The 19753-nt window shown below is 37.9% G+C and overlaps 2 protein-coding genes across 2 annotated transcripts in view; both read left to right on the plus strand.

Moving 5' to 3' along the window:
* Nucleotides 1–842: 842 nt before the first annotated feature.
* Rrp45 (exosome complex component Rrp45) lies at nucleotides 843–2508 on the plus strand. Its single transcript, XM_089251083.1, has one exon. The coding sequence runs from the start codon at nucleotides 994–996 to the stop codon at nucleotides 2314–2316; it is 1323 nt and encodes a 440-aa protein (XP_089107209.1). The 5' UTR covers nucleotides 843–993; the 3' UTR covers nucleotides 2317–2508.
* Nucleotides 2509–6688: 4180 nt separating this feature from the next.
* LOC149069229 (uncharacterized) overlaps nucleotides 6689–19753 on the plus strand; it is a 41764-nt gene continuing 28699 nt past the window's right edge. Inside the window, exons 1-5 of the mRNA XM_089250548.1 lie at nucleotides 6689–6812; nucleotides 8461–8545; nucleotides 10888–11048; nucleotides 13095–13239; nucleotides 15381–15481. Coding sequence (XP_089106674.1) covers nucleotides 6810–6812; nucleotides 8461–8545; nucleotides 10888–11048; nucleotides 13095–13239; nucleotides 15381–15481 — 495 coding nt within the window. The 5' untranslated portion in view covers nucleotides 6689–6809. The remainder of the gene's footprint in view (nucleotides 6813–8460; nucleotides 8546–10887; nucleotides 11049–13094; nucleotides 13240–15380; nucleotides 15482–19753) is intronic.

Consider the following 19753-nt stretch of genomic DNA (forward strand, 5'->3'; position numbering starts at 1 on the left):
ATATCACCATTTCTATATGTGCAGATGGGCAACTATACTCATGGCCCCCACATAGGGGGGGCTGACAGGGCTCTATCCCTGGGGCCCGGAACGGTTATCATCATTTTTTTACTTTTTCATGCTATAAATTAACTACAGAAGGGGCCCGTTAAAAGTCTGACCGAGGGGCCCGCAAAAGATCCCAACCTAGGGGCCCCGCTACAGGATGTGGGGGCCATGACCCATGACTATACTAATTATGAAATAATATGAAAACAACGGAAAAAAAATGCTGAAGATGGAAGTTTTCTTCATTGTTTACATGCTGAAATAAGCAATGTTTCGCCTATTTCGCTCCGTCACGCCCACTTTTGTATTCCTCCTCGACGGCTCGCCACTGAGCTCTAAGCAAAGCGTATCAATAATACGCTTTGGCTCTAAGTCTCAGTGCGGCTCGCGCGCGTCTGTGTTATTGTATAGGGCAGTGATTCCCAACGTGGGCGTTAATGCCCCCTAGGGCAAAGCTGCATTAAGAGTTTTAGACCTTTCAGAGTTTTAGACGTTTTAAGAGTTTTAGACCTTTCAAGCGGCTTTGCCCTAGGGACGGTGGAATGTTCCAGGGGGGCGGTAGAAACTACAGGTATAACACAAGATCCTATGGGTTAGATTGCGTTGGGGGCGATGGGAGAAAAAAAATTTGTGAATAAGGGGGCGATGGGGCAAAAAAGGTTTGGAAACTGGTAAAGGGAGTCTTCACTCCAGTTTACTTGAGCTCAGTGATTTCTTCTCAATGATCAAAAGTAGATGTCCAAGGACTAAGTGCTATATGGATTGGTGGTACAAGAGCCATTCAGTTTGTCCTTGTCAGAAAACTTTCACTTACGATGTAAACAATTGTAGTGAGTGCGGTTCGCTTTTGATGCAACACGTTTTTTGAAAAACGTTATTTTCAATTTGAAAAAAAGAAAGTATATATATATTTTTTTCAAATTGTGAGGCGATATTCTATTGGCGATGAAAGGTACAACGTCAACGAGCGAAAAACAGTTCGTAGAAAGCGCCATCAGGAAAGGGCTGAGGTTGGACGGAAGGACACTCGGCAATGGCCGGAGCGTGGAAATAGCCTTCTCCGAAACGCACGGGTGCTGCATCGTGATGCTGGGCAACACCAGGGTCTTGGCTCAGGTGTCGTGCGAGATCACGACGCCCAACCCGACTCGTCCGTCCGAAGGGACGTTGCACGTCAATCTCGAACTGTCTCCGATGGCCGATCCCGAATTCAAGAATTCCATGTCCGACGAGGCCGTGGAAGCCACGAGGCTCCTCGAGAGGTGCGTCCGGGACTCGCGCTGCGTCGACCTCGAGTCGCTGTGCATCGTGTCCGGCGTCAAAGTCTGGACCATTCGGGCGGACGTCCAAGCCCTGAACAACGACGGCAACCTCGCGGAATGCGCCAGCATCGCCACGATCGCCTCTTTGGCTCATTTTCGCCGGCCTCACGTCTCCGTCATAGGCACCGACGTCACCGTTCACTCCCTTGAAGACCATAACCCGGTCCCCCTCACTCTGCATCACATGCCCGTCATAGTGAACCTCGCCATATTCGACAACGGCAAGCATATTGCCGTGGATCCTGTCGAGCTCGAGGAGCGGGTGGCTCTGGGGAGCCTCGTTATTGGCATCAATGCTCATCAGGAGATCTGTCTATTGCATTTCAGTGGTCCCGTCTCACTGGAGAAAGAGACTGTGGTCTTGTGCACGGACGTCGCTGCGAGACGTGCCCAAACGCTGACCCAGATTATCCGCACAGCTTTGGACAATGACTCCTACCTGAGAGCTACGAATCAACCTACAGGATTCACATCGCTCTTGCGGACCAGTACTATACTAGGAGCTAAGAGGCCGATATCGCAGATTAATAGTTCAGACTTATCCATTGAGGAAACTGTACATGATGTTGATGACGACGACGATATTGAACTTGAAGACTCTGGAAATCGGTTTAATTCTAGTGAACCAATAACCAGCGATGTTAGGAGAGGTGTTCAGAAGTTCCTGGCGGAAGCGGAATCAGCAATATTCGAAGGTGGAAAGAGTCGGTGGCAGTTAGATGAGGATTCCTCTGTAGATGATGATGACGACGACGAGGAGAATGAGGAAGAAGAAGAAAGAATTGTTGTAAAGCCTCTTCCAACTAAGACAAAAAAGAAAAACAAGAGTGCCGCACCTGTTCATGAATCTGATAGTGAAGAAGAAGAAAAGGTATTTCTGAAATCCAAGCATGTTGATGGCGATCATCCCGTGAGAGGATGGTATAGCAAAGATGCTCTACTTTGAGATTTCTCACAACACTTGTTTCAGAAACGCTTCCTGAGATGCAATGACACTCATCAATGTAATTTTTATTTGTGGGATTCTATGATTTCAAGTTTTATGCATCTTTATATGTTTGCATTTTACAATTAATGTGTTATATCATAGAAAATATGTTATATGAATCGATAAAAAAATTGTCAAAATGGTTGGAAATTCTCTTGAGCGTGAAGTGTTCTTGGCAGGGCCGGACTTAGGCAGGTGCAAGGGTGTATGGCCACTATATTTTATTGGTTGCAAAAGAAGATAAAAGTACTCTGATTGCATTTTGACTTCAACGTCTTAAGAAAACAATATATCTGCAATAGAACCTGGCCGCTGTGGGGGTCGAGTGGTCATAGTGACGGACTTGCATCGCGGGGATCCGGGTTCGAGCCCCACTGTCGCCACAGTGGTGGTCAGCTGAACTTGATTTTCTGTGGTTCCCAACTTCGAGCGCAAATGCGAGCCGATCTCCCCGTTGAGGGGTCTCGCCGCAGGGAGCGGTGCGGGTGTTCAGTCACTGCGCAGTGATCGCTTCACTTCTGGGATGTGGGTGGCAGCACTCGGTATGCGCTCAGACTGTTAGGTACACACATAGTTCTGGCACAACTCACTAGGTAGTAAATTGCCTATGGCAATAGACCTGAGTTTTCCTCGGTTTGAAAAAAAAATAGAACCCCTGAAATTTAGACACTAAATCCTCTGGCCTGGGGTTTCGACAAACCTGTTCCCCAAAACCAAGGAGGGTGATGCAGGTGGATCTGATGTACCAGGTGCTGGACCAGAGGTGGAGGTTTCTGAATTCTTTTAACCACTTATTCAAAATTACATGAGAGAAGCATAATACATGCATGCTTACCTAGCTGAAAGAGTATTTAGTCTCTGCCCTGGGTAATCAGTTCTCTGTATATATATAGGCCTGGCAGCCCCAAACTTTAGGTGCGTGAGAGCACATCTGCAATTTTTTCACTGGGCAACTGGCTGGCACTATTGTCAAAAGTTATATACCTGTTGTAGGCCTGTCGCTCTCTGCAGCAAGACTGTTTAACGGGGAAATTGGTTTATTAGTAGTAGTCCAAAGTTATAGCCGAATGGCTTTTTAATGACCATGAAATAGTGGTTTGATAATGTTTTAGGTGCCAATGTAAACCTAGCATGCACCAGGGTGTCTTGTTTTAGAGAGCGCACAATCAGAGGCCCTGTGTTATTTCTCAATGTTTCCGTTGTCGAGGTATACCTCGTCGTTTGAGTCATGTGACTCAAAAGCATGATATTATGTGAAATTTTATTGTGTTAAATTTTGGGGTCTTATCGCCTACGCTGCCGCCCCTTACAACCTGCCACCTGGGTGCACCGAATCCCTTGCACCCTCAATTAAGCCACCCCTTCCATTGAGGACAGATGGCTGATTTCGTATTCAGGAGATGTTCTCCGACAACTGAAATTAACACCCTATGATTCAATAATTATCATCATGATCATTTCATTTACAGCATATGTCAGTGTTTTTGTTCTGGAGCTGTTCTAGTGATGGATACAATCAAATCTCTTGATTCATGAATATGCCCCCCAATAGTCTGACAGGGCCCCAATCTTATGAATTCCAACCTTGAATACAATCGGGTATGGGGGCATGGAGACCTATGGCCACCACATTCTGAGGAGCCCTTGGCTGAGATCTTTGGTGGGTCCTCCCCCATCCCAGAAGTCACTCTTCACAGCCCCCCCCCCCAATTACTTAAGTGCGAAAAACAAAAGTGATAAGAATCATCTTGGGCCTCCCGGGCTGACAACCCCACCCCTTGAAGGGCCTATGATGTGTTCAAATGGCAGTAGTGACACACTTTTTTTAAGGATAAATATTCAAAAACTTGTTTTCCGTAGAACGACCTCATTATCATTGAAGGGTCTGCGTAACAGCCTTTTAGCTACCAAAGTTTCCGCATGAAACTCCATGTTGGAAAACCCTGGCCTACAGAGCCAACAGAAAACATTTTCCCTAATTGTTTTTGTCTAAAAAAAAACTATTTTCGCCCTTCTTCCTCGGATTTGGTGCCCCTACATATATAGCCTACAGAAATCACTTTCACAAGTACTTTTGATCTATGAATTTTTTTTTTCGCCTTCGGGGCCATTCAAGTATTACGTAAGCAGATTTTCAGCCATTTTTGACCCCCCCCCCCCCCTCTGTCAGCAAAATTTCGTCAGCAGCTTAGAATATTTCATATCTTCAAAAAGGGGGAGGTGAATGACGTAAGCAACCTTCAAACCCTCCTCCTTTTGTCATCAAATCTGAAATATCCTCTTTCCCCCCCCCCCCGATGCTCACATAATACTTGAATGACCCCTTCTCATCTCGGATTTGGCACCTCTCCTAGAGTGGACAGAAATAATTGTCCCTAAATTAGGGCCGTAGCATACCTTCTCAGAGCCCTGGGGCAGACCTTTTCTTGCGGCCCCTAGAAAAGATTATTATGCAAAATAAGTGTATTTCTTGGGAGGCCAGTCATTCGGTTCGAGGAACATTTAAATATGTTCCTCGATATAATTTTTTTTTCTGTCGGTTTTTCACCATTGATGGAGCGCCCCTATCTTAAAGCAGAAAAGAATAATTGTTTAACAAAAAAAAATTTTTCACTTTGGACTTATTGGCGATGTTCCTCTGAAATGGCGGTCGCACGGCCCAAGAGCGGTCCCTGAGAGCGAGGAAAATCTGTGCAACATTTCGAGATATTTTCCAGGTGCGGCTAATATAATGAGAGGCATAGGCGGAGATGGACTTGGAAGTCTGGGGGGGGGCACGATGATGACGTCAATTCATATATACATTAGATCAGTCTAGAACTCCTTAATACACATATGAAGTCGTCTTAGATCAGTCGACTCCACCTTTGACACTGGGGGGGGGGGCAATGCCCACGCCCCCTCCCCGTATCGTAGAACGATGAGATCGTATCGTAGCCCATGATGAGAGGTGCCAAAAGCTCCGTTCACATGGGAAATATAAAAAGCGGGTTTAAAACGCGCTTCAAGAATTTTCACCAATGACTGCTCCCCATTTCTTTCCTTACGAAGGAAAAAAAAAAGTCAAGCGGGTGCTAGAACTCCCAATGCTACCGCAATATTCGCACATGTGAACGGGGCTAAAAAGATGCTTCGAACGAATGAAAATTATTTTAGGTGAAAATTCTCTAGCTGCTCCGCAGGGCCCCATTTCTCACACGGGGTAAACGGGGCTCTGCCTAGGGCCCACAAATTGTCAGAACCCAGAAATTGACTGCCTTTTGGCATGCTCCCCCAACAACGGTGTGGGCTGACAGGGCACTATCCCCGACAATTACCGTCATTTTTTTCTTCTTTATGCTATAAATTCACCATAGGGGCAAAATTGATCACCCGCAACAAAATTAATGCACACTTCGCAAAGGAAATACCACTCATGCCCATATGAAATGTTTAGGCTTCAGGGCCCACCAAAGAATCGTGGCTAGTGGCCCCGCACCAGAATGTGGGGACCATGCCTTTTTTTGTATTAAGACATTGCCCTTTTCTTCCCCTCCCCACGTCTCTGCCACTTCAAAGAGCACTATAATGGGCTCTAAAAATTCGTATTTGCCCAGAGCCCCAACTTATGAGAAACAGGCAGTGCGCCCCTGCTGATGGGAAGTGAATCAATGTTGTGTGATGATATTTTTTTTTTTCCCTTCCAAAGATCGTTATCATTGCAGCCCAGTTTGGCCACACACATCCTGTATTTACCGGGACATTCCGTCCTTTCCCACGTAATTTTAACTATCTCTTGTAAAAATGTCATGTTTTTTCACGTACTTTCAACAAAAAGCCTACGTGAATTTTTTATTGAAATCAAGGATTGAAACTACTTTTCTCATGAACTATGATATAATAAATTACAACTATACAAATAAAAATATTCATCTCACGAAATTTCTCATGTTAAACGTTTTATTTCGTGGAATTCATTTTAATCCTCCGCAACTTGCGGTAATGCTTTATTTCCCCGCCATTGGTGATTTTCAGTCATTTATGAAACAGTTGGCACTTTATCTTATCTTTGGTATTGTTCTTAGCCATAAATCCTAATTTCCGTATTTTCTCGAAGAAATATGGTCAATTCACTGAAGCTGGAATTTTGTCAAAATTTGGGGGGAAAAAAGAAAGAAATTTAAAAAAATAATAAACCTCCAGATTGAAATAGCAGATATGGCAACAACATAAATCGTCCCTTTCCATCCCCTATATCCTGAACTCGTTCCGACAAATTGACGAATCAGCGTGAATCTTTTATATAAGTTTTGACTATTTACAATAATAGCTTTGCAGTGATAAGCGAAGTTCCTCACTGAGGCCCAGACGTTGGGAGTCAACGCCAACGTTTTATTGGATAGCGAGTTAAAGGACCCCATCAACACTGTAAACATGAAATATGAGCGGGTCTCCGAATTTGAATAAACATCATGGTAATATTATGATATATTTATAATGTATTGCTGTAATTATCATTCAATTATTTTTTATTCCCATAGCTTTGAAAAATATATATTTATTTGCTCGGTTTTGTGTTTGTTTAACAATTTGAATCGTGACTATCAAGACGTGTACATGTGCTTTTACCTTGATTTCTTAATTCATGTTCATGTACAGCGAGTTTGCAGGTTGACATGCTTAACTCATGTTTTTGTTTGAAGTCAATAAAATGTGGCGATTCTGTGTTTTCAGTGTTATATTTTGACGCATGTTTCAACATATCATGTTTTTCTTTTAACTCAGAAGGCACACTCTCTAGCTCACTCTTTTGATCACCCATTTCCCTGGTCCTTCGTTCTCAAAGTCACTCTTTCAGTTGTTCACTGACCTAGTTCCTCACTCTCTAGGATGCTCACATGCTCGAGTACTTTCTTTGTCACTCTTTTGGCCCTTCATTGACCTAGTCTGGTCCCTCACTCTTTAGGCAGTTCACTGACCTTGTCCTTAGGTCAGTTACATGCTCCGATACTTTCTTGGTTACCCTTTTGGCAGTTTGCTGACCTGGTCTTCATTTTCTAGGTCACTCTTTTGGTAGTTCACTGACCTGGTCCTTTGCTCTCTACGTCACTCTTTTGGTCCCTTGTTCTCTAGGTCACTCACATGCTTGGACATTTTCTTGGTTACTCTTTTGGTCATTCGCTGACCTGGCCTCTCACTCTCTAGGTCACTCTTTTGATAGTTTACTGACCTGGTCCCTTTGTTCTCTAGGTCAGGAAATTTGCTGACTCTCTCAACTTGCCACCCTGGGCAAAAGCCCACTAAACACGCAGCCCTATAACTAATTTTTTCGTATTACATATGCTCATATCCGGAGGGGCTCGAAAAAAGTTTAATACACACATAAGCTACAGAGGACTGACTTTTTCTTTCCTTAGAGCAGTGTTTCCCAACTTGGGGTTAGCAGACTCCTAAGGGTTCGCAAGTACTACGTAAGGGGTCCGCAGGATCATTTTCATTCACCAACATTGCATGATAAACACATTTTGTCATGAGAATAGCATATTTTGTGTTCACAATCAGTGCTAATGCAAAACAATCCAAAAGAATTTTCTGAAAGGTATAGAAAACACAATGGGAATTTTTACCGCAGAACGTTTCCAGTCAGCTGAGAGCTCGTTGCAGAACAATGTAAAACATTCTGCTTTGGTGCAAGAGACTAGGTCAGTGAGTGACCTAGAGAGTTTGCATGCATGTGAATGACCTACAGAGCAAGGGACCAAGTCAGTGAGTGTCTGAAAGAAGTGACAAAGGATTTATAAGCATGTGAAGGATCTAGAGAGCAGAGATGGTGTCCTCAGCATGAAGAAAAAATTGAGTTGGGGGGGGGGGGCCCTGAAAGTTGATAATTTCCGGGCCATGTATATTGTGGAGGGCCCCCAGACTTCGAACATTAACTGTAACATTTACATTTTTTTAAACCCTGTGAACGTTTCTTCTGTTTTGACATCTAACAAAGATTCATTTTTCCAAACTTGAAATTCGCAATTGCAGCCTTTATAAGAAGCTGTAGCATACATTTCTTATGGAAATTATGATCAATTCTATGTCTTAATAATTCTAATGAGTTTTATTCGTTTATAGATTCAGTGTAGTTGCAGTGGCACAAATATGAATCCACCTCGTGGAGCATCTAATTGTTTGAGACAGCCGATTTCTTCGCTGTCAGGTAACATGAACATATTTTGTTTATAGTGATATAAAAACATTTTTCACTTGGTTACAACTAGATACTTGAATGGCAGGGGCAAGCATACATTTTAGTGCCCTCTCTGCAATGATGAACAAGTGGTTAACCCTAGAATCATACAGTGGAAGAACAGCTGCCATTTTGTTTTGGGGCTGATTCTTACCCACCTCAAGTGAGGCTTTCTTGGGGGATCAGCGTTATTATAGAGGGTATATATATATATACACCATTTCTAGTGTGTGTTCTAAAGGCAAGGGGGCAATTGGCCCAGAATCCCCCCCCCCCCAAATGGCAGGCCTGGGTTACAGTAACTTTCTCTGGAGATGTACGATGCAGAACAGACAGTGCCAGTTCAGAACATTTTTCATAAAAAAATCGTTCCTCCTCTTCAGTTGGCAACCTAAAAAATCTGCCCCTTTCAGTTGGTGCCCTAAAAATCACCCCTATCAGTTGGCACCTTCTGCGGCCATATAGTTTGCCGGATTCAAGATCTGGTCCTTTGAACAAGTGATTAGCCCTTAACTGTCATGCTGGGGTCATTTTGACCCCCCGCATTCTTCATCTTGCAACCTCTTCAGAAAGAAATACATCTGGACCAACTTATTTCCAGTACCTTCGAATCTAGTTGTTTACTTGTGTTCGACAAATTTATGATGTTATTCTACTTTTTATGCCTACTTTTTATATAATTGATTAAAGTTTCAGTGGAATCGAAATGACCCCACCACATCACTTGTGTAAGTCTTTTTTTTGTCTGACGGCTGGAGTGTTCAGATCAAAATGCTGTACCGGAAGATCTGTGTGATCAATATGTATGTCATTGTGATGTTTGCAAGTTCTGTGTTTCCAACTTAGAATAAGACTAATTTTAGTGCTTTTGAAAATATAGTAAATAATATTTTGATTTGTAAATTTTATTTTCTGAGTATATTTCAATCATATCTGTTTATCTTTTAACCCTCAACTGGCGTTGTGAAAATTCTTGTGTAATTGACGTCGTGGGGTCATTTTGAACTCGGCAAGTATTAATGCGATTTAAAAATCAACAAAATAAATTTTCATAAAAGCAATGAGTTTTTTGCATGACACTTCATTCATCTGTCAATTAGTTCACTAAATAATTTTTCAAATTTCTGTAATTATTTCCCCAAAAATTTTCTTTTATTAAGTCACGCATTCAAGAAAAATGGAGGGATACATGCCTTTTTGAATTATTTTCTTTGATTATTTATTAAATTTTTTGAATGCCATTTTCATGATTAAAAACTCAACAGATATGAATAAAATATGCTCATAAATTAAAATTTACAAATTATAAAATAATATTTACTATATTTTCATAAACATCAAAATTAGCCGTATTCTAAGTTTGAAACACAGTACTTGCAAACAATACCATGAAATACTGATCACACAGATCTTACGTACAATTCACTAACAACACTATCCTAATGCTCATCTCAGATATCTGATGTTTCACCATTAATTTGAAACCATTATCTATAAAACTAGTGCCCTTCCGAGACAACATTTCAATCTCAACACTACGGCCGTCAGACAAAAAATGTCTTATGCAAATGATGAGGTGGGGTCATTATGACCCCACGGAAACTTAAATAACAAATAAAAAAATAAAACAACCTCAATAATTTGTTAAGAACGTATAAACAACCTGCTTGAAAGGTACTGATAACAAGATGCACTGGATGCATTTCTTTCTCATGCATGGGGTCAGAATGGCCAGTTGAGGGTTAATCAAGAAAATTGTGTTAAAAAATCGAATATATAACTTGAAAAAAAATTCAAAAGTCATATATCCTTCCATTTCGTTTGAATGTAAAAGACCATTTTTGAGAAAATAATTGAAAAAATTTGAAAAATTATTTATTGAATTAATTGATAGATGAATGAAGTCATGTAAAAAACCCATTGTTTTTATGAAAATTTCTTTTGTTGATTTTTTTTAAATCCATTAATACTTTCTGGATTCAAAATGGCACCATGACGCCAGTTACGCACAGAATTTCCACAACACCAGCTAAGAATTAAAGGAAGACAAAGGTTAAATTTAACACCCCTCTGGTTTGAAGTCTTAAGAACCAGGTTCACCCCTGCCATGCGAATCTGGGTCTTTCATTTTCTTTTCCATTCTTACGTGAGCCTTTAAACATAACAGTATTCCCTAATTGAGCCATCTTTGGCCAATCTGAATTCAAAGGAGTTGAGATTGCTTTTTCTTTTATTAGATCATTTTTAATGTAAGCTTATTTGTGAAAAAATTATGCATATTCAGTTGTGATAACTTGAAATATGGTTTACAGCTCATTATGAGGACCCTTTTCTGAACGAACCGATTGCACCTACTTTTTCATTGGGGGACCAAGTTTTCTGGTTGAATGGGGACCAATTACTGCCTTGCACCATTAGATGGATTGGCCGAATTCCACAACTTTATCGAGGGTGGGCAGTTGGCGTTGAATTTGTAAGTAATTTTATACTGAGTAAAATATTATATATATAGTTTTCAAGTAATCCATGTGTATTGCTATAACTTTTCTTTATGTGCACAATTAAACTCTTATATACCCTCTATGATGATAATCGCCTATGTAAACATGTTACTCTTCGTTTCCCACACAGTTCTCACAGTGCTAATATATTTCATATATGTAACGGTGTGCTCTGTAAAACGACACTTTTCACTGCTCCCTTGGAATTTCACTGCATGTATTACTCATACATTATATCTGATTGGATTCAATTTAATTAAAGTCACATGCACAATCTGGTTCCAGAATTGGATTGGTTTGATTCCATTGCTTTGGAATACCTGGATTTTGTAAGCATTATTATATACACTGAGGAGCCACTTTATTGTGGAAACCCAGCAGTTTTAAGCAAATAAGCGACAGTTTCACTCTGTTGTCAGTAGAGAGTTAGGTTAATATTAAAAAAAATTATTTAATTCTAAGACAGTGGTATAGGCCTACATTTCTCAACTGCGGCCTAGTATCGAGTCGTGACATCAATCACATTGCATGATAATGGTTTATATATAGGGAGGGGGAAAACATGATTTGACAGACTTTGAATTTGGAATGATTATAGAGCTCAAAGCGAGTATCAGCAAAACTGCAGCATTTGTGAAATTTTCAAGAGCAGCTGTAGTTGAAGTATTTAAAGATGACAATCAGGCAAAAAACTGGGTCTTAATATAAAATTTGTGGTGACCACCAACTGGTGATTGCTTTGGCAGAACGTAGATTCTTCCGACTTGTGAAAGACAACAGAAGGGTAACTCAGATTTCAATGAAAGATTGCCTGATCTCTGACTGCACTGTCTGCCATACAATGCATCGTGTGGGATATGGAAGCCAAAGGCCAGCTTGAACACCACTGCTACAACTAACAAGAAAAAAGTTTATAATTTTCTCAGGAGCACAATGATTGGATAATTGGAAACAAGTTGGATGATCTGATGAATCATAATTGCAGTTACACCATGGAAATAGGCAACTGGTAATTTGGTGGAAACAGCACAAAAGCAGGGACACCAAGTGCATTACTACAACTCTTCAAGTGTGGAGGCCAACATGATGGTTTGGGGAATTTTTTCCTGACATTCTTTGGGCCCTTTAATTTGTGTTCATGAATTGTCGTAATAAGACATTACATCTGAATATTGTTATTATCGACCAATTACATCCTCTTATGTTGATGGTTTATTCGAGGCTGATGGCTACTTTCAACAAGATAATGTGTCCTGTCATAGTGATGGTATTGTGCATGATTGGTTTGAGAAACATGAAGGCTAGTTTAATTTTTCGAAAGACCCATCAGACATCTACATCCACAATCATTGGATCTCACGCTATTGGAAAATGATATTCATCAAGTATGGTTTCAGTTTTCACAAGCGACCTATCAACATATTGTAGATTTCATGCCGAGAAGAATCAATGTTGTATTAAAGGCAAAAGGTGGCCGAACGAAATATTGATGAGGTTGTCATAATAAAGTGGTCACTCAACAAGACTGTTGAAAGTGGTATTTGTGAGGATGCATTAAGTATTCCTATTTTGTGTTAGCATAGGCGGAGATGGACTTGAAAGTCTGGGGGGGGGGGGACAATGATTTCTGGGGGGATATGATGTCAATTCATATATACGCAAGAATATTAGATCAGTCAGCTTTACCTTTGATGTTGGGGAGGGGGGCAATGCCCCCATATCTCCACCCATGTGCATTAGTGTAATAGCTCAATGAATATTTTTCAAAAAGTGTTTCTCCCCCTTTACTCAATGTTTTAGGTATCAATCTCAGAATTTTTAAGTTCATTAGATTATGTAATATTTTTTTCAAATTCTAAAAAGGAATTTCTCCCAGTGTTCGAGATTAGAGAAGTTCAGCTTTTGATATTCAAAACTTATCAGTGGATGCAGAATCTTATTAAAAATTAAGCATTAAAGTGTTTGTGTTTAATATGGTAGGATATATATTTACTATGTTTCACATTTTAAATTTTCAGACAGAACCTGTGGAGGATGGCGGGGATGGCTCATTTCGGGGGAGACACTACTTTTCATCAGCTCCACAGTGTGCACTGTTTCTACCTTCTGAAGAATTAACAACAGAAAGTTGTGATGTTGTGGTTCACCCACTGAGAGTTACTGGTAATATATATCTGAGTATAAGGTTTAGTGTGGATTTCTTTTTCAAAATAGCTATTTTCACAAACACTGTACAATAAAACTGACTAATACAATGAATGCAGGACAGAAAATTCACTTGCCTCTCCTGGGAATCGAACCACCACCCCCTTTTGCAATCTGGATGAGTATGTTCTTGACCATTACACTACAAAAGCAATGAATATTTTTCATTTCTTAGTGCATACATATGCTGGATGGGACCATGCAATGGACAGTCGAACCTAAGTTGGTTAATAGCTTATATATATTGTTTAAATCATACTATAAGCCCTTTTGTGAATAGCAGAGAGTGGTATCATCTTTATGTACATAGCCATTTGATGGCTAATACCAGTAAAAATGAATTATTTGTTGAAGTAGGTCTGACTGTTCATTGCAGGGTTTTGTTTAGTGTCACGGCCAAAGCCTGAAATCAGCCTGCTGATTTAGTTATAAATTGATGTACCAATGTTCAAATTTCAGGCTTTGGCTGACCAGTTCGCAAAGTGACTGGAGATCCCTGGCAAAAGTCCAAAGGGAAAAAGAATGGTTCTGGGTAATTGGCCAAACATGACGAGGCAGCTATAACTCTCACTATAGTGATTATCTTTGTATTGATTCACATAACAAATAAATCATATTGTCATCACAATGCTGTAATAGTGTTTTTTCTTCAAAACTTGAGAAAAAATTATTTTATATTTATTTATTTTATTTTTAGTATTGTTGCAAGAAGGTGAACAATTGAATTTTCTTTAATGAATTTATCTTTGCTTCAGCCAGCTAAGTCTTGAACTCTTGTATGAATAGCAGAGAGTGATATCACACATCTTTGCATTCCATCTATACACTATTTTCAGCAATGTATAAGTTTATCACATGCTGCAGATTATTTTCCAAGGATCAATATAAAATAATGATTCATTACCACGTATAGCTTAAGTAAAGCAGTAAACATTCTTCCTGGAGCAGTTTCCCCTTCCCAATACTACGAGTCATAATGTTGGATTCAATACTTGTGAGAATAACCACAACTCTGTGATAATTTTGTTCAAGACTTTAGAATACTTTTTCACTCTGTAAAATGCCTTGTCACATCAAGGGCCTCGGAGAGGGGAGGGGTAATTTTTTTTCTCAGACAATAGTTTGTAATTCGGGGGGGGGGGGTGTTATGTTTTATAAATTTTGCTTTCAGTGTGATCAGACTGGTAAAGGAGAGTGGTAATCGATTACCCATAACTAAAAATGAAATTCCTTCAGAAAATTCATGGAAAATTCATTACATTATCAAAAAGCGTACTTGCCAAATTATTGAAAAAAATTCAAAAACTTAGGTTTTTCAATTTTTTTTTCTGATTTCTGAAACAATACATTTCTGGAAAGAAGTCTGGAAATATAGAAAATAGATGAATTTGACATGGAAATATTTTTTATCATTATTTTTAAGAAATTTAGTTCTTTAAAATTAATATTTGTTTTTTCAGCAAGTTGTCAAATATGCAAAAGGAAACTAAGCAAAATTACTTTTTCATCATATCACTTGAATTTGTTGTTTCATCTTTGTTTTATTTTTAAAGAACACATCTATCGAGCTGTTCTTTTGTTTACTCATCTTTATACATTAAATAATTCTACTTATATATAAACTGATTAATTTATGTAAAATTTCATTATTCTTAACTTGATCATATCATCAGACATAGCAAACTGCATTTAAATGCATGTGAACACTCCTTTCAAAATGTAATCCAAATGTGTAATCCAAAAGACCCTAGTTCCTTTCCTCTTCTAATCTTCAATATTGGCAAACTTAATTCCCCCCCCCCCCCCATCACTTTCTGAAACATCAAAGTTTTTGTAAAACATCACATATTTAGGCAAATTGAAGACAAATTGAGAAATATAATAGGCTATATTAAATTTCTTCTACATGGCAAAGTATCTGTATGCACTTAAGCATTTTTAGTTATGCAGTATCTTCCATGTCTAGAATAACATAAAATTAATGTATTTCTGCAACATATATTTGTGCATAATTATTGAATTTGGTGGACATTATATGAAATTGGTGCTCTTTTGCAAAATATACAGGTTATCTGAAACCCGTATCTTTTTTTTTTCAGGCTACCAGTTGCCTCGCTGCCATCAGGAGCAAGAAATAGGTTGTAGTAGATGCTCTCCTACATATAGAGATTCCACATATGGGAACTACAAACGCTGCTGTGTAAATATATTTTTTTCTTTTAGTTATTTAGTATTCTAATTAGTTTCTCTGACTTGAAATTTACATTTTAGAGAGCTGTAATTTTTTTGGAAATTTTAAAATCAGGTGGAAGATATATATATAGATATTCTGTGGAATCTGAAAAAGTAATTACAAAGGTTATGTACTTAATGAATTTCATGTTTTTATATTTTAAATCCAGAATGACAAATTGTGTTGATCCTGTGGTCTATCTCATTTAACAATAACCAAATTTGTAAAATGAAATTAGAAGTAATGTTGTCATGAATGTTATTGCCGTATCAGAAACATCCATGGAAATAAAAAGTTGATGAACACTGTAATATCATGCGTATAATATGAGGTGGTTGAAATCTGCAGATGCAAATTATGTTACTTTGAAATAAACAAATCATTGTATAGCTTGCAGCATAGTTGTCTATTCCACACTGAGCATGCAGGCCTTCAACATGACACTTATATAACATGAAAATTCATACATCTGCTATTTTCACTTCAAAATATGAAAGACATGGAAGCACCAGTATAACACAAAACCAGTATAATTCTGACAATATAAATACGTTAGAGCTATGTACATCACACACAGCACATTGCTGCATGGAAGGTTATGTAATAGCACTGATGTATAGTTAGTATATGAAAGTTTTATTCATCAGTAATGAAATCTCAAGGAATGGACGAGGGAAGTTTTCTCATGTTTTGTGAAAAAAAGACTTTTCTACTCGCATATGTACACCATCTATAAATCTTCAAAAAGAAAATTTTTCACAAATTAATTTTGGGAGATATTTGTTTTCATTATGCCCTGTGAGGAAAAAAATCTGTAGATAATATGCAGCAGCATATAATCTGCACTAAGAAATTCCAATGATTTTTAATGTATAATCTGTCAATTATATGCAGGGAAATACAGTATATATATGGAGCATATAGAAAGATAGAGAAGGGAAACGCATGAAAAGACGAATCATATTTTCATCATGTTTGGTATACTAAGTGTATAATAATAAGTTAAGTAGAACCCCTCTGTAGTGTTAGATTTTAAAGGGATAAAATCGGAAGCTTAAAATGAACAATGACTAAACATTGGGGAAATTTGCTTGTGTTATTTATAGAGTTTGATAGAGTTCTAACAAAATTATTTTACAAATTTTTACTACAGTAATATTCCAAAGTTATATGACGGGTGGGACTTCGATAACTGTGTAAGTCAGGGTATGGTTTTGTATATAAATATGTATAAATATTAGTTTATTGGGACAGGAATTTAGGAAAAATGCCTGTCTTTTCCCTTCTTATCATGGGTATACCTCTATGGCATTTTCCTATGACTTTATAAAGATTAACTTGCCATATTTGACTGCAATCCAGTCCAATGAAAAAGACTTCCCATAAAATCTGTACAAATGAAAGTCCTGTATTATGCACTCTAAAGTTTTGTTAATGCCTTTTTGGTCCATCAAAAAAAAAAAACCTGTTGATTTTTTGAAGCATAGGCATAAACTTGTATCTGGCCCATGGGCCTGAGCTCATATTATAGATTATAGGCCAAGGATTCAACTGTACTACATATTTAAAAAAGAATGAGTATGAAATTTAATTGTCTACATTCTTAGGGATCAAATATTTATAAATTCTTATCAAATGCTGATTGAAAACTAGTATTTTAATACAAAGTTATATCAAGTGTTATGTATCAATCTTTAATCATAATTTATGAAATTATTTTTTTAGGATTGTTGCATGGAGTGTTCTTAAAACCTTGAGGTAACTGATTACTAACACATGATTGTAAATTTGTATATCTAATAGTCATAATTTTTAATTGCACATTATTTTTTCATTGATTACCCAGCATGAATCATTTTGCAAATGCATGTTAAAGTTTATTGTTGATTTGTAAAACATGTTGTTTGTCTAATAAGTATGACTCTGTTTAATAAGAGTGTTATTCTCTTTTGTACATATTTTGTTTTGCCAGTATAGCAAAATAAGGTAATATAGAATGATTTTCATATCCTTCAAATATATTCCTATATTTATCCTAGTATTTTTGCCTTGTTAGGCCCCTTTCACACGGAGCGGATGCGGATGCGGGTCCGCATACCCTTTCACACGAGCACTGAAGATGCGGGTGTTTCGCCCGCATCTTTAGGTTGAAATTCGTGCATAAAAACTATTTTTTCGCAATTTTTGTAACTGTTTTTCTCCTTCACCCCTGATTCAGTGCCCATATGCAGCCTAGAGGTATTCTTTGGTGGTTTAGTCTAGAGCCACATAGAATATGGGAATAAAGATATCTTCATTCCGATCCTCACAAGTAGTCGATGGGAGAAAATGTCTTAAAATATTTTCAAAAGATTTTGAAAACAAATCTGTCTTTCCGGAAAAATATGAAAGAAAAATTCCAAAAACATCCAATGTTCGAAAAATCCAATCCAAAAACATCCGAAACTAATATGTTCCTAAAAAAAAAATTCAGGAGATATCAAAGAATTTGCAAGTAAAAAAAAAGGGGAGGGGTGGGAACGTTCAAAATGTCTGTGCTTAGAAATATTCACATCACAATTCTGTCTTAGGCCGGGATTACAGTATAAAAGTTTTATAAAAGTTAGTTTATAAAACTTGAAAAATGCAACCGATAGGCCGATCAGTTAAGTTCGCTCGAATGTAACAGATGTGTTTATTGATTACATTTTTCAAGTTTTATAGTGTAATACCAGCCTTAGGCCGGGATTACACTATAAAAGTTTTGTAAAAGCTCTTTGATAAAACGTGAAAAATTCAACCAATATTATCTTATTGGTTGAATTTTTTGAATGCAAAATGTGTGTGCGTGTGTGTGTGTGTGCACCGGTTGCATTTTCTGGAATGCAACCGATGCGCCTTTGGTTGAATTTTTCAACTTTCATAAAAGTTCTTTTATAAAACTTTATAGTATAATCCCGGCCGGATTACACTATAAAAATTTTATAACAATTATTTAAAAAAAAGCAACTAATAAATTTATCGGTTGCATTTGCTCTAATGCAACCGATAAATTTATTAGTTGCTTTTTTCAAGTTTTATAAAATAACTTTCATAAACCTTTTATAGTGAAATCCCATCCTTAGATTAGTCATTTCTGAAATATAAAATTTCATTTTTTAAGTTTATAGACTGAATATTGAGTAAAATAAACTTGTAGGTATCGGGGGAACCACCAAAAATATTCAAGTGCTAGGGTCTTCAAACGACTTAATCCGGCCCTGAGTGAACGTCGTACGGGGATAACGTTGTTTAATAAAAGTATTTTTTTTAAAGTTTAAAAAAATTAACAGATTAAAAATTTAAAAAAATAACAAATATTTAAAATAATATTTCAGATATTCATATTTTTAAATAATTTTAAAAATTTAAAAAGAAAAAAATTAAAATTTTTAAATTAAATTTAAAAGTTATTAAAGTATTTAGTCAATTAAATATTCGTAATGCACAGAACGGCTTATCATTTTTGTTCCGTCAGTGGCCGTTGTTGGCAGGTTTTATTGTATAAAATTGTAAAGTATGGACAAAAGGCAGTTAAAGTTGCTATATCTCAATCTCAGAACGAAACAAAGGGATAGACGTACGTAGGTACATTATATTAATGAGCAGTGACCATCATATGGTGTTTTATGATGGTCATTTTATCATTATGGCAAATAATTAAAAAAAATTAAGTGAAAAATCACCTTCAAAAAGTACCCAAAGATGCGGACGAATTCGCTCCGCATCCGCATCGTCTGAATAGCCCCGAATAAACCTATTGTCAAAACTTCTATGTGCGGATGCGGAGCCCGCACTTAGGTTTTGACACATGCGGACGACGTCCGGACCCGCATGAACATTTCCTAGGTGCGGAGATTTTTCGGCTCGTCTGAAAGGCGCAGTATATTCCAATTGTTAAAACTTCTTCCGGACCCGCATCCGCATCCGCATCCGCTCCGTGTGAAAGGGCCCTTAGTGGCATTGTTATTTAAAATTGGGTGCAAAGTCAAACATATTCACTTTAGTTTCTTTTTGCGAAACATTATGACAGCTAGAAATGAATTACCTTTTGGGTTAGATAATACAATTGAACGACCAACATTGCAAAAGAACCACGGCTATAAGCATGGCTCTAACCATGGTTCTTTTGCAATTTTGGGTTCAACTAACATCGGTTGTTCAACTGTATTATGACAGCTGCTTGAATTGGGCAAACCACACATTTTCTGGACATTTTAT

The sequence above is a fragment of the Pholcus phalangioides genome, unplaced genomic scaffold, assembly GCF_987345545.1.
Source record: "Pholcus phalangioides strain wild (caught in Gottingen) unplaced genomic scaffold, Ppha-v1.0 ptg000024l_1, whole genome shotgun sequence".
Classification (NCBI taxonomy): Eukaryota; Metazoa; Arthropoda; class Arachnida; order Araneae; family Pholcidae; genus Pholcus; species Pholcus phalangioides.

Coding starts and splice junctions, on each gene's coding strand:
- Rrp45 (XM_089251083.1), top strand. CDS start 994: ATGAAAGGTACAACGTCAACGAGCGAAAAACAGTTCGTAGAAAGCGCC.